The sequence below is a fragment of the Hyposmocoma kahamanoa genome, unplaced genomic scaffold (assembly GCF_003589595.1).
Source record: "Hyposmocoma kahamanoa isolate Upper Pololo Valley unplaced genomic scaffold, ASM358959v1 93, whole genome shotgun sequence".
NCBI lineage: Eukaryota > Metazoa > Arthropoda > Insecta > Lepidoptera > Cosmopterigidae > Hyposmocoma > Hyposmocoma kahamanoa.
In genome coordinates, this window is record NW_020654810.1 from 1755891 (window position 1) to 1769422 (window position 13532).

The 13532-nt window shown below is 37.0% G+C and overlaps 1 protein-coding gene across 1 annotated transcript; it reads left to right on the plus strand.

Annotated features, from left to right (window-relative positions):
* Positions 1 to 9072: 9072 nt before the first annotated feature.
* LOC113237594 lies at positions 9073 to 11527 on the plus strand. Its single transcript, XM_026474164.1, has 2 exons — positions 9073 to 9205; positions 10632 to 11527. Exon 2 carries the CDS (start codon positions 10632 to 10634, stop codon positions 11406 to 11408), a length of 777 nt encoding a protein of 258 aa, XP_026329949.1. The 5' UTR covers positions 9073 to 9205; the 3' UTR covers positions 11409 to 11527.
* Positions 11528 to 13532: the final 2005 nt, after the last annotated feature.

Sequence of the window (13532 nt, forward strand, 5' to 3'; positions counted from 1 at the left end):
TTCGGGACCTTTACAGGTCCCATGGTCACGGTTGACTGAGGTGGTACAGTCTTCAACCAGTTATGTCTAATATTAATGCAAACCACCCTGTTTTTTCACTATACGTACAATAGTTATTATTAAATACCACTTTTTAATTTTACAAAGAAAACACTCCAATTTACGTTACATGGAACAAGAGAATTGTGGTACTTTAGTTTTCTTAGATGTTTTAATTAAAACAAATCCTAATAACACCTCAGGTACCTAAATGGTAATTCCCATCACCATCCTAGCCAGTTAGCTACCGTGGGCAAATCTTTGTTTCAGAGAGCATATGGTGTCTGCGACAGTGTGAAAAATTTGAAATAGTGAAAAAATAGGGTGGTTTGCATTAATATTAGACATAACTGGTTGAAGACTGTACCATCTCAGTCAACCGTGACCATGGGACCTGTAAAGGGCCCGAAACGTCGGTTTGTTTGAAAAAACAAATATACGCGATTTAAATCCGGAAAAATACTTTCATTTCCTATGTGTAACAATCGCGATAACCTAAGAACTCGAAATCTATATTTATATGGCTTGTTTTTTTTTACTTTCTTAATCCGACATGCCATCACGTACTTGTCTGAGCATCCGCCCCTTTGGCAAACCCCCCAATTTTCGTTACAAGAGACCGCATTTACAATAATGTATCATCTTATCCAACCACTTAACGAAAGCCAACAACGCGTGACACAGTAAACCAATAAACAAAGAATATAAATAAAAATAACTGCCCCCGTTATAAATAAGGTTGTAAATAACATGGAGTACATGGACGGTATATCACAGAGGCTCAGGGTAACGCGTCATACCGCTGAGTTATAGCGTCACAGTAAATAAAATATAACAACAAAAACTGTTGTTCTTCCAACAGTTTTGCCCCATATTAAGAATGAGCACAAACAGAATGTGGATTTGGAACTAGAACGGCTTGGAGTTGTTATTCTTTGTGAAACATTATGACGCTACTACTTGGTACTTGGTGTAGCGAGCTGGCGTCCGCAACTCGACGTCAAGGCGCCTATTTTTATGACGCTACACACTAGTGCCATGGACACACGCATAAATCTGCCTAATCACAAATTACACCCAAGCTCACGAAATAAATAAATGTACAAATATATCTCCCGCCCGGGAATCGAACCCGGGACCACTGCGTGGTAGTCCAACATAATAAATTGGCTTGCAGAAAAAACATACACAGAAGTTGAAGCACTGCTGGATCACTGATATTAAATAAACAAATACGCACTCTCTCTTTCTCTCACACACACTCACACACACACACACACAGACACACACACACACACACACACACACACACACACACACACACACACACCACACACACACACACACACACACACACACACACACAAACACACTAATAGAATATATATATATATATATGTATTGTAAGGAAATTTGTATACCTAGTTAGTAATATTAATATATTAATAAGTATTATTCTTTTACTTTGTTAAGTTAGTTAATTATGTATATACTGATTGTTTTGAAACGTGTAGTTAAGAAAGAGCGGAGTCTCCTGACACAGGCTATGCTTAAAAGGAGGCTCCAGCCCTTATTGTTTAAGAAACCATGTTTTAAGATAAATAAAGATTATTATATTATATATTATATAATAAATTTCTTTATCAAACACACACACTTACACACATATACTAGAAAATCACACGTATGTACTAAGACTCTGCCTGTCGTATTTTTTGTCGTAATTTGTAGTATTTTCTATAATCAAACCTTTACCCGCCTCAAAAATCAACTTCGAGTAATTAAAAAACTCTGAATTGATTAATTACTAAACTCAAATTGGATCATTAGTAAAGTCTAATTCACATAATTACTAAACTCTAATTTCTGTAATTACTAAACTCTAATTCGAGTAATTACTAAACTCGAATGTGAATAATTACTAAACTCTAATTCGAGTAACTACTAAGTTAAGTAATAAAAAAGAAAACACCATGTTTTTGATTTTTTCGTCGCACAATGTCGTCTCCATATAATCTGTAATGCACCATCCTCGGTCCCGATCCTCTGCGAGTTCACGGGGTAATTCGTTATTTTTATTGTTTTTTGTTATTATGATTCTGTCCCCGGATTACAGTCTATGATACACGGCGGCACTGGATGCGTTTAATTGCCCCAGACGCTTACCCCCGGAATAAATATCGCACATTTAAAGTGTCTGATACATAAATACTGCAAGATTACGGTGCACATTATGAAGTTATAAGTATTCTTTCATATAGAGCGATAGCGGTGATGGCTTGGTAAAAGAAAGAACTTCTAGAGGTCGAATATTCGAATTCCTGTAGCAACACATTACCTATAACTAATTTCTAAGTTACGTACGCTTGTCATTATGATAATAATAATAACGAACACACTCAACATAGCCCTGTACTAGGGAAACCCCGTGTCGCGGGTGCCATGGACAACCACAAATTACACCCAAACTCACGAGATAAATAAATGTAGGCCATACAAATATTTTTCCCGGCCCGGGAATGGAACCCGGGACCTTTGCGTGGTAGTCCGACATGGTAACCGTTCGGCCACGGAGGCAGTTAAAAGCATTGTTTAGTAAGAACTCATTTCGTGTGACGTGTAAAGTGCCCAATCCTCATTGGGCTATTGGTGGTGGGCAATGACCTAAATCTCATCATCATATCAACCGGAATACGTCCACTGCTGAGCAAAGGCCTCCCCCAAAGATTTCCAGACCAGCCGATCGGACACGACGTGCATCCATCGGTTACTCGTCGCCCTTACCAGGTCATCCGTCCATCTAGTAAGAGGCCGTCCCACTGAACGCCTTCCGGTTCGTGGTCTCCATTCAATAACCTTTCTGCCCCAACGGCCGTCAGTTCTACGAGCTATGTGCCCTGCCCCCTGCCACTTCAACTTGCTACTTCTCTTCTCGGTCACGTAGAGAGATGCCGAGCATTGCTCGCTCCATGGCTCGTCGAGCGACTTTGAGCTTTTTTATGAGGCCCATGGTAAGTGACCACGTCTCAGAGCCGTGGATCATCGCTGACAACCTCAAATTTACTGCTTAGAAAAGACCCATGTCTTACAGTGGGTTTGTAATGAGTTGATGATGGTGATAAAGTCTGTCTGTTAGTATAATCGGACCACATCTGTAAAATGACAACTTTTCTAGTCTCTCCTGCGACACCGGACAATCCTATAAATTTGTCCGCCATTGGCCGGTGAGTGTCTAAATTGAACGAGTCGAGTATGTACCGTATTGAGATGAATCAGTGTTATTTTCAGCAATATCTTTTTGTTTTTAACCGTCGATGCAAAAACAAGGAAGTTATAGTTTTAAGCCTTTGTCTGTGTACCTGTTTTTCGAAGTATGTGCGGTTTGATCGCGACGGTTCTCGGCCTTTTTCATTATACTATTAAGTGACGGGACGAACAAGTCGTGGGTCTGATGGTAAGCTACACACCGGTCCATAACAGTTGCAGTGCCACTCAGGGCTTTAAATCGTAAAGATCTGAGGGGCACTGCCACTGCACCTGTCACCCTGCGAGATAAATTGACAAGCCCCAAGTGCCTGAAACTTCACCAGCACCCTTACCCCTCCAAACCGGAACGCGGTAATGATACTTCCCTGGACGAACTGTTTCAAAAAGAGTTTTAATGCTACTAGACTACTTGAGTGCCATGGACACACATATAGACAACCACTCCACTTACGAGACAAATAAATGTAGGGCAAATATTTCTCCCAGCCCGGAATCGAACCCGGGACCTCTGCGTGACAGGAAAGCATTGTAACCGTTCGGTCAATGAGGCAGTTTCTTACCAAGGTGTGGCATATTCTCTTTCGATAGTTTATACTAAGAGTGTAGTGAATAGTAATGTAGGTCCCACTGATGAACACGGTTCAATCCTCGAAGTTTATCCAATATTATCGTTTCACGAACAATCTGGAAGCTTCTGTGATAAATAGGTTTAATTATGAAGGGACTGCGATGTCGTTCCGTTTGTTATAATGTTCCTCCTACAATCGACTTTATTGAAATATCGTTAAGGGTGGTGTTCGTTTTATAACATTTTAAAAGTTATTATTATCAATCAAATATAAAGAAAAATTCCTTCCATCCAACTGGACTCGAACCAACGTCTGTCACCTCAACGTGGCTTACCAATTGAGCTGACAGACGTTGGTTCATTTTCGATTCGATTTTTCTTTATGTTTGATGAATGAGTAACCAACATTATTATGTAGCCCAAAGAATTGCAAAACTTAGGGCGCGTTACCACCATGTCGTGACGACAGATTGTCGTGCAGTTTACAGTGTCGTGGCTTGTATATGTAAATGAAGTTGTTCACATATAGCACGACACGATTAACTGTCGTTCACGATTTTTTATCGTTACAACGACAAACTGTCGTCACAGTGGTAACAGTTAGAACGACGGACGATAAAAACTTGACGACAGATTGTCGCAGCTCCTATTCTCGTCACGTTTTATTTATCCCTGTCCGCACGTATTCTGCTCCCTGCCCTCCCCTCTCGTACCCCGCGCCCTCTGCTCGCTTTGCAGTAGCGTTGGGTCGTAGCCAGAGATGGGCAAGGAGGCTGTCGTGAAACGATAAATTGTCGTCACGATCTAATGGGAACAGCTAGTCACGACAGTGTTCAACGATAAAAAATCGTCCACGACAGATAGTCGTGATATGGGAACAGGCTAGACACGACAGTCGTCCAACGATAATAAAACGTGACGACATAGTAGGAACGCGCCCTCAAATGTCAGTGGGCGGGGATGATAGCAGTAGCTGGTGGGCAAAACAGTTCTAGAGTGAGTAGAACAAGACAAGATGGATCGATGACCTGGTGATACAGACAGCAATGGACGTCTTTCGTTAGCCAGAGGCAACCGTGCCCAAGCAGTGAAAACTATAAAGTACCAGTCAATGATGTTAATAATCAAACACGAGAAAAGACAAATCATTATTGTAATTATTTCAGAAACTTACTTAAACAATGATTATTGTAACAAACGACAATCGATATCTTAATAAGCTGACATCACACAAGTTCACATAATGAACTGTCACGTATTTTAATAATAATAATAACGCACACACTCAACATAGACCCACACTATGGAAACCCTGTGTCGCGGGTGGCGTGGATACACACATAGACAACCACAAATTACACCCAAAGTCACGAAAGAAAGAAATGTAGGCCATACAAATATTTCTCCAAGCCCGGGAATCGATCCTGGGACCAGCAGAGCAGTAATGGTGGCCACGGAGGCAATAGTATTGGTCCTTTTAAATAAATATTGTACTTTTCCTAAATCCTTTTTAACCTATTTTATAACAAAAGGGCGGTAAATAAGATGATGAAGTAAAGATTACCAAGTATTTTATTACATTTTTTAATCAAACGATACAATATGGCTTATCCAGTTGCTTCCAGACACAATTCTTTTAAAGTGAAATTGAAATGCTTATATAGGCTAGCTGGCTACGTCCTTCCATTTCCCCCATCAAACAACAAGCTGGTGTAGCGGATTGGTCGAAGGTGGCGCTGCTATCGCAGGGCGGTTAGTGGAAGTGACATATGGCTGGCGGGCTGACCAACATGGCGACTTAACTTCCGTTACAATTTGGATGTACAATTTGGATGTTATTGATATTGTATAAAATATTTAATAATTAAATATTTGTATACATCAAAATAGCATCTAAATACAAACTAATTATGTACTTTAGTGTCAAGTATTTTTATAGAAAAGTAAGTTACACTACTTTTGTTCTTATAGCCTTAATATTATTGTTCTTAGTTCTATCATTGACAACTAACTGAACAAGCACACACGACATCCGAAGTGGGTCAGAATTTTCTAGATTTGCATAGTCTCGGATTCGGAAAGAAACGTGCTACATATATCAATCCATTTTGAACAAAATGTAAACAAACAACTCACTGACCCGGCCATAGACAGTGTAGTGATGGCCAATCGTAACACCAATTACAAATCGATTAATTAGGCGAATGAATCGATTTGTTCAACAGAGTCATAGTCCCGGTTTTCCTTACATAACCTATATAAGCAAATAAAAAAATTCCGAAATCTTAATTGTTAAATTATTTTTCTTCGTTGGCACTATGCAAACATAGACAAGTCCTAGATGTAAGGATGAAAATAACTTCACTTTTCGACTACCATTTATCAAATATGATTTTACGATGCTATTTAAATGAATATTGTATAATATAAGTGCCTCTGTGGCTGCTACGCAAGAGGTCCCTGATTCGATTCCCGTGGCGGGAGTATAAATATTTGTAGCCTATATTTATTTCTCTCGTGAGTTTAGGTGTGATTTATGGTTGTCTATGTATGTGTCCATGACACCCGCGATACAGGGTTTCCCTAGTGCGGTGCTATGTTGAGTGCGTGCGTTGTTATTATTATTTATCATCATTGACTTACAAATAAATGGACGACGGGTCTAATACAAAAACCACGATAAAAATGTCCCAAGTCAACCTATTCGAAATTTAAATTGTAATGTCATCGCAGTATCGCGCTGTCAGTAGAACAAATGAAGACTAAAGCGGAGTTTGGCGCTCTGTACACGATTTTAGCGCCTTACAAGTGCGGACACTTTTTAGCGCGGACCCGACGTCCATATAATTGTAAGTCAATGTTTATCATTATAAGAAAAAAATATATTGTTGGAAAAAGTTATAAGAAATAAATTCGAAATCTTCGAAATATACGTGAAAGTGTTACTTATTCGATTGATTTAGTGATTGCTTTAGAATTTTAACAAAACGGTTTTGTTTACTTCTTTCAAAACGGGTTGGAACAGACTTTAACTTAACTACGAAAATGGTAAAAATTCCGTCTTACATTTAAATGGCGGTAATCGATAGCTTGGAGATATTTTATATTATTATGTAAATGGACATGGATAACATTTATTTCCTCTTTCAAATGAAATATAAGAAGTAATTTTTTTCTTGTTATTTATCATTGAAACAACAACAAATATGCTTATCAATATGTATGTCTTACAAACTAATTTATAAATTAACTCTTCCTAATATGGGTAGATGGCGTTATTCTAAACAACATAAAAGAATAGACGGCACTGTCCACAAAAATCTATGCAATAAGTGCCATCTAGTTGATTTGTTTGTTATCAATTGAAATTAGAGTAGCTATTTGGTACTCGTCGCGACATCTGGTGTACCAATAGGTACTATTTGTTGGTTCACAGTTTTATGGTTTTATAAGTAAAGTATGAAAGTTATATTTAATTTAGATACCTCTCAAATGCAGTATTAACATTTTTTCCAAAGTTAAATGAGAAAGTTTACTTTCAAATTAAAAGTTCTGCAAAATATATCTTAATGTATATTTAAAATAAATATAATAAAACCACTTTATATCAACAATATATATGCTATTTTTTCTTTTTAACCGACTTCAAAAACTTCGACAGTATGTTTTTTTGTATATATGTTACGCGATTTGATGATTCTTTTTTTGTTAGAAAGAGGGGTACCTTTGATGACCAGCCCCAATGGAACTAACCGATTTCAAAAAAGTAAGAGGTTGTCAATTCGTAGTCTGTAGTTTATTATGTATGTAACGCAATTATTCCGATATTTGTGAACCGATTTCGATTGTCCTTTTTTGTTAGTCAAAGTCACAGTCAAAGTCAAAGATTATTTATTCCATAGGTAAAATAAATTTACACTTGAAAACGTCACATTTAAGCTACTGCTCGTTCACTACGCTGACCTCCATGAGAAGAACGAGCAAGAAACTCTAGGGATTGCTCTTTTCAAATAAACTTAAATGCTATGGAATACACTTTGAATCGAATTTGTGTGGATTCTGGAGCCGTGTCGTCTTTCCATACATCTTTATCTAACACGTAGTCTTCAATTTTGTAATATGATTTTTCGATCAAAATATTTTTAATGTAGTTTTTAAACTTAGGAAATGATAAACTTAATACATGCTCCGGAATCTTATTGTAAAAACGTTTACAGTTCCCCATAAAAGAGTTGTTTACCTTGGTTAAACGAACTCGTGGTACCATGAGTTTGGCTTTAACTCTAAGGTTAATATTATGGATATCTTCTTTCTTATTGAAATTAGAAATTATGTATATTTTTACGGGCATATAAAATATTTGAGTAAATGTACTGTGATGCCACAGTCATGATACCAGTCTCCTTAAACTTTTCTCTGAAAGAAACCCGAGAGCCTAGACGGTACACAGAACGAATCGCTCGTTTTTGCAATACAAATATGGTTTGAATATCTGCCGCTTTACCCCACATGAGAAAGCCGTAGGACATTATACTATGGAAGTAACTAAAGTAAACTAGTCTAGCAGTACTAACATGTTGGAAGGGTGGTACCCCAGTAGTGATCCCATTTCAATTTAAAGAAAATATTCCACCTCTAGGGGTGGTAGATTAGGGTATCAATCCGGTTTATTATATTTCACCCACTTTCCGTTAACTGATATCAATAAATCGTGTTCTTAGGTTTTCGCGATTGTTACACATAGGAAATGAAACTATTTTTCCGGATTTAAATCGCGTATATGTATTTTTCAAACAAACCGACGTTTCGGGCCCTTTACAGGTCCCATGGTCACGGCGATTCAAATCCGGAAAAACAGTTTCATTTCTTATAATATCAATAAAACTTGGCAAATAGACGTAACGAATACAGCGAAAGCGGATAATCAAACTTTGTGGTCGGTTTTTTGTAATAATAAATTATGTTGCTGTCATACACCCTGTGCTTCCATAAATAAATGACTTAAGACTAATGAAGAAATTAGAATATTCATATCTTATGAACTTATTTTACTTACACGTCAGAGATCACCTTATAGTGGTGCTTGTTAGCTATTGTCAAACACCGCATTCGAAAAAACAACAGAAATTCTCTAATGACATTCGATGCATAGGAGTTTAAAAATCGCAGGTAATTCGAAGAATCTTTTAGTTCTGCAACGTCTGCGTTACGGTGATATGCTTGTGCGATTATTTTTCATTTCAAGTGTTTTTTGCGGTTGATATTTTTGTTAATAACTTGGGTGATTGTTTACAAAATCTAATTGCTGTTATATAAGCTGTTACTTACTGGGTAAGTTTACGTTACAATTTACAACGTAATGGCGTTTGTTGTAAAATTAAATATCAGAATATGATAGGATGGGATATCCCATTTCTTTATAAGGATCTCAAAAAACCAACTACGATTTTAACAGCTATTTCGAAGTGATTTCTGTGTAGTTGCCATCTACTGCTTTTCCATAGAGAAGTACCAACAAGGTACTGACAAAATTCAGTGATTTACACACATTGAACATTTTATATTGATTTAATTTAGTCACTACGTCAAGAAAAGTTGTGGCATTTTTGCTATCGGTTTTATTTATGTACTGTCCATGAATAGGTTAATTACACATGCAAGATTTAAAAAGAAGAGTGTCAATATAGGAAACAATTTTTTTTGTTCTAAGTCGCGTTTACTTGTTGACCATGGACCTCGAAATGTTGTTCTGTTTGAAAAAACAAATATACGCGATTTAAACTCGGAAAAATGGTTTCGTTTTCTAAGAGCGTCAACTAATTTTGAAAAAAAATCACGACAGTGGCCAGAGATTAATTTTCAACCTTCCTTTGTAGATACGTACATTTGTGTAACAGCAATACATCTTTTTTATATTTTTTACAGGACGAACAAATCGTGCACCTGGTGTTAAGCGACACGCCTGTCCATAACAGTTGTAGTGCCAGTCAGAGCTTTAAATCGCAAAGGCTTGAAGGACACTGCCACTGCGCCTATCACCCTGAGACATAAGTCCTGTGTCACTGCAACTGTTATGGACAGGCGTGTCGCTTCCCACCAGGCACATGATTTGTTCATCCCGTTACTTTGTATCATATAAAAAACGTAAATAAATTTATTTACTTAACCGACGGAATGCTTGGTCACGGAATGTCGGAGGAACTGCCCTGCTGTCACGCACAGGTCGATTCCAGGGCCGAGAGAAATATTTCTATGACCTACATTTATTTCTCTCGTAAGTTTGGGTATTATATAATTTGTCGTTGTCAATATATGAGTCCATGGACTTGCGACACAGGGTTTCTCCAGTGCGGGGCTACGAGTGTGTGCATTATTATTATTATATTACGTTGCGTTTAATTATTATTACTTTTTGCCCATTCTATCACAATGAGGGAGTTATTAGTTCTTTATTTGTTGTTTGAAAACTACCTGTTTCCACCTGTACCTTTTTTTATGGTGCAGTGCCACTCGGAGCTTCAAATTACGAGTTATGAGTGCTGCCAGTGCGCCCAACCGAAAAACAAATATAAAAAATACTATGCAGTCTTCTCTTATAAATAGAATATATATAAGTTACATTAGAATGCGATACGTTTACTATAATATATACACTGAGAACTACTAAGTAATCTGTGACTAGGCGTCTACGTGATCATAAAAATAATCTTTCGTCCATAACAAAAATATTTTACAAACCGTTCATTCTTCTTTTCAGATGTCCAAAATGGGTTCCCATCTAATGGACACCGACTTGTTTCTATCAGGCAACGAGCAATGGGCCAAACTAGAACAAGAATGGGGCAATCCAATAGACCTGGAAACAGAAGACGATCGCCCAACTAAAATAGCACCAGCATACAGCACTTTAGACCTGAAAAGAACTACTTTTAACTCGCCATATCTGTTTAAAAAGGCTAAAAAGAAAGTTGGTCGACAGTATTCTAAGAAATCTGCAACATTAGACTATAAAGATTTCCTTAAAGATTTAGAAGAAAATGAACCTAGGGAATTGCCTTTGAAACAATTTTATTATATCAGTGGACAAATTATATCAGCTTTGTCAGTTGATGAAATATGTGACAGAATAGATGACATTTTCAGATCAATAGAACGACTCTGTTCAACTACTAGTACCATTAATAAAAAAAAGACCTTACCCGAAAGAGTGCAGTGTAGCATTGATGTATCAGATTTGTCGTTTGATGATACCATTGAAGGGAAAGAAAAATGTGACAGTGATGATGTTGATCGATACATTGACGAAGCGTTCGATCAGTTGAATGCTACAATCGACACTATTAACAATATGATCGAGGATAACGACATCAATAAGATGAATCAATCAAATAGGGAATCTGTTACTACACTTGTTAGAAAGTTTAGTTCCTTTTTGAAAAGTCCAGTCGCAAACAAGAATCCGAAAAGAAAACGGCAGTGTAATGACAAATTCAGAGATTTGGCTGAGTTTTGGAAAAGTAAGGCTTTAGAATAAGATATCTGTATTATCATTTTATTTAAGGTAGGTACTTGTGTACTAAGTTTATTTCTTACTTTTAAAAGGCATTTCATTATATTTCTGCCTTTATTCCATTTTTTGTTCTTTAGTGCTTGAACCGTTACTAGAATAAATAATCGTAGACAATAATGAATAAAAATATTTCTAGGTTTAATATAGTTTTTGTATTGTACGTACTTCTCATTGTTAATTTTAATTATAGCTTATCTACTATTGTAAATTCAATTGGAGTTTTGAAATAAATGTATAATAGAAATATTAACAATTACTTAGTATGCCTACCCAATGTTATGATCTTCTTTGACGTCGGTTATCTACGTGTGTTGGATGGACGGACTTGGAGTGATACGCGGTGGGTTTGTACACTTAGCAGATTACGTTACTGTGAACATGGCTTCATGTCATAATCTTTCTTTGTCAACCTCTATTATAACAGTGTCACTTTAGTCTGATCCTGTATTATCTAAAGAACTTTGTATTCTCTTTCTCTCTTAGTATAGAGTGAAAGAAACGATAGTATTTTTCAATCTATGACAATTTCTATTGCGTTCTAGGCACGCATCACAGGAAAGTAACCACTCCAATTGTATGTTTTTCTTTTATGATACCATGTGGCGGCACAAACCTGGTACTCAGTCTTAAATCGCAATCTCCGCAAGATCTCCGGGACAACGCCTCTGCGCCCTGCACCCTGAGACATAAATTGAAAGTCCCATATGCCTGTAATTTCACTTGATGCAGTAATGCTCACATTATTGCATGGCAGTAGAAGTAGTAAGTTGTAAGAAATAGGTTATGTTAAGGTCTAGGTCATAGGTTCCCCTAGCTTTGTGGCCCACCGCCCACTTAGGCAAGATAACAAAATTTCATGTCCCACTACTACAAAAAATAATTAGAAACACGTGTTTTTTATATTAACACAAAAACCACAAAGGAATTTTTTAGTGTAGTTTATATAAATAATTCAGGTTTTTTCATATGCGGTAGCACTTCCTCGACTGCTTTAACTAACCCAATTGATAACTGCCTTCATGGTCGATACAGGGTTTGCCTAGTGCAGGGCTATATTGAGTGTGTGCTTTATTATTATTATTATAGTCTGTCTTTTTGAAGACGGAGTAAAATGACATAACGAGTTGCCAATTTTCATTAAATTTTAAATAGTTATGTTGATGTTGCCGATAGTTTTATCGATGTATTATGAAAGAAGATACAACTTTGTCAAAAATTACTAAATTGTGAATGTTACGACGTTCTAATGATTACTGATTGCATTATTGCCTTCTTTATTCTTATTTTGACAGTTGACTGTCAAGATTCCGTCGAGTTACCGCCGCGGAATCTCATGATTAAGGACCACGAATTGGTTCGAAACATATCGAGAAAAAATTCGACTTAAATACATGAGTCCACTTCCGTTATTTTATCCGTTATTTTAGTTATTATGAACTGTTATTTTACTCAGTCTTCAAAAAAGACAGATTATATACATGATAAACTCTTTCACAGGGACCTCTACCGCTATGTATGTATGACTCAATACATGTCATAAGTCCGTATTGAATAGAATTTCTCTCCCGAGACAATCAGTGTGAGTCAATTAAGCTTGCGCCTTCAGTCGATGCGGCGCAGCACATAAATTGACAAACTGTCCAACTCGCATGAACAACCGGAATAAGTTCCTGCTTCCGGTCACTGCGCGAAATATTCACAACGTACAACTTCTTAATTGGTACCGGCCCTCAGAGCGTTGGCATTGTAGATGACGTATGTACCAGTCAATTGAAATCTTTCATAGGTAAGAAATTTTGCATTTTTTTTATTAAAAGGGGTACAATTTTCTTAGCACACAGTGTATACAGTTTGATTATAGGATCTAAACGAGTCAAAAACCTCAATACTTTGTGAAATTACATCCATTTGTCACGTTTCATTGAAATCGGTTAAGTAAAGTGCGTGAACATTTTTTCATCCCTAGTTTGCCACCCTTAGAGGTGGAATATTTTCTTCTAATTGAAATGGGACCGAAACCCCTGCACTTGATATTATAAAAAAAATTTCGCCGGGTTACATTGTCGGAAAATATTATTAAGCATTTTG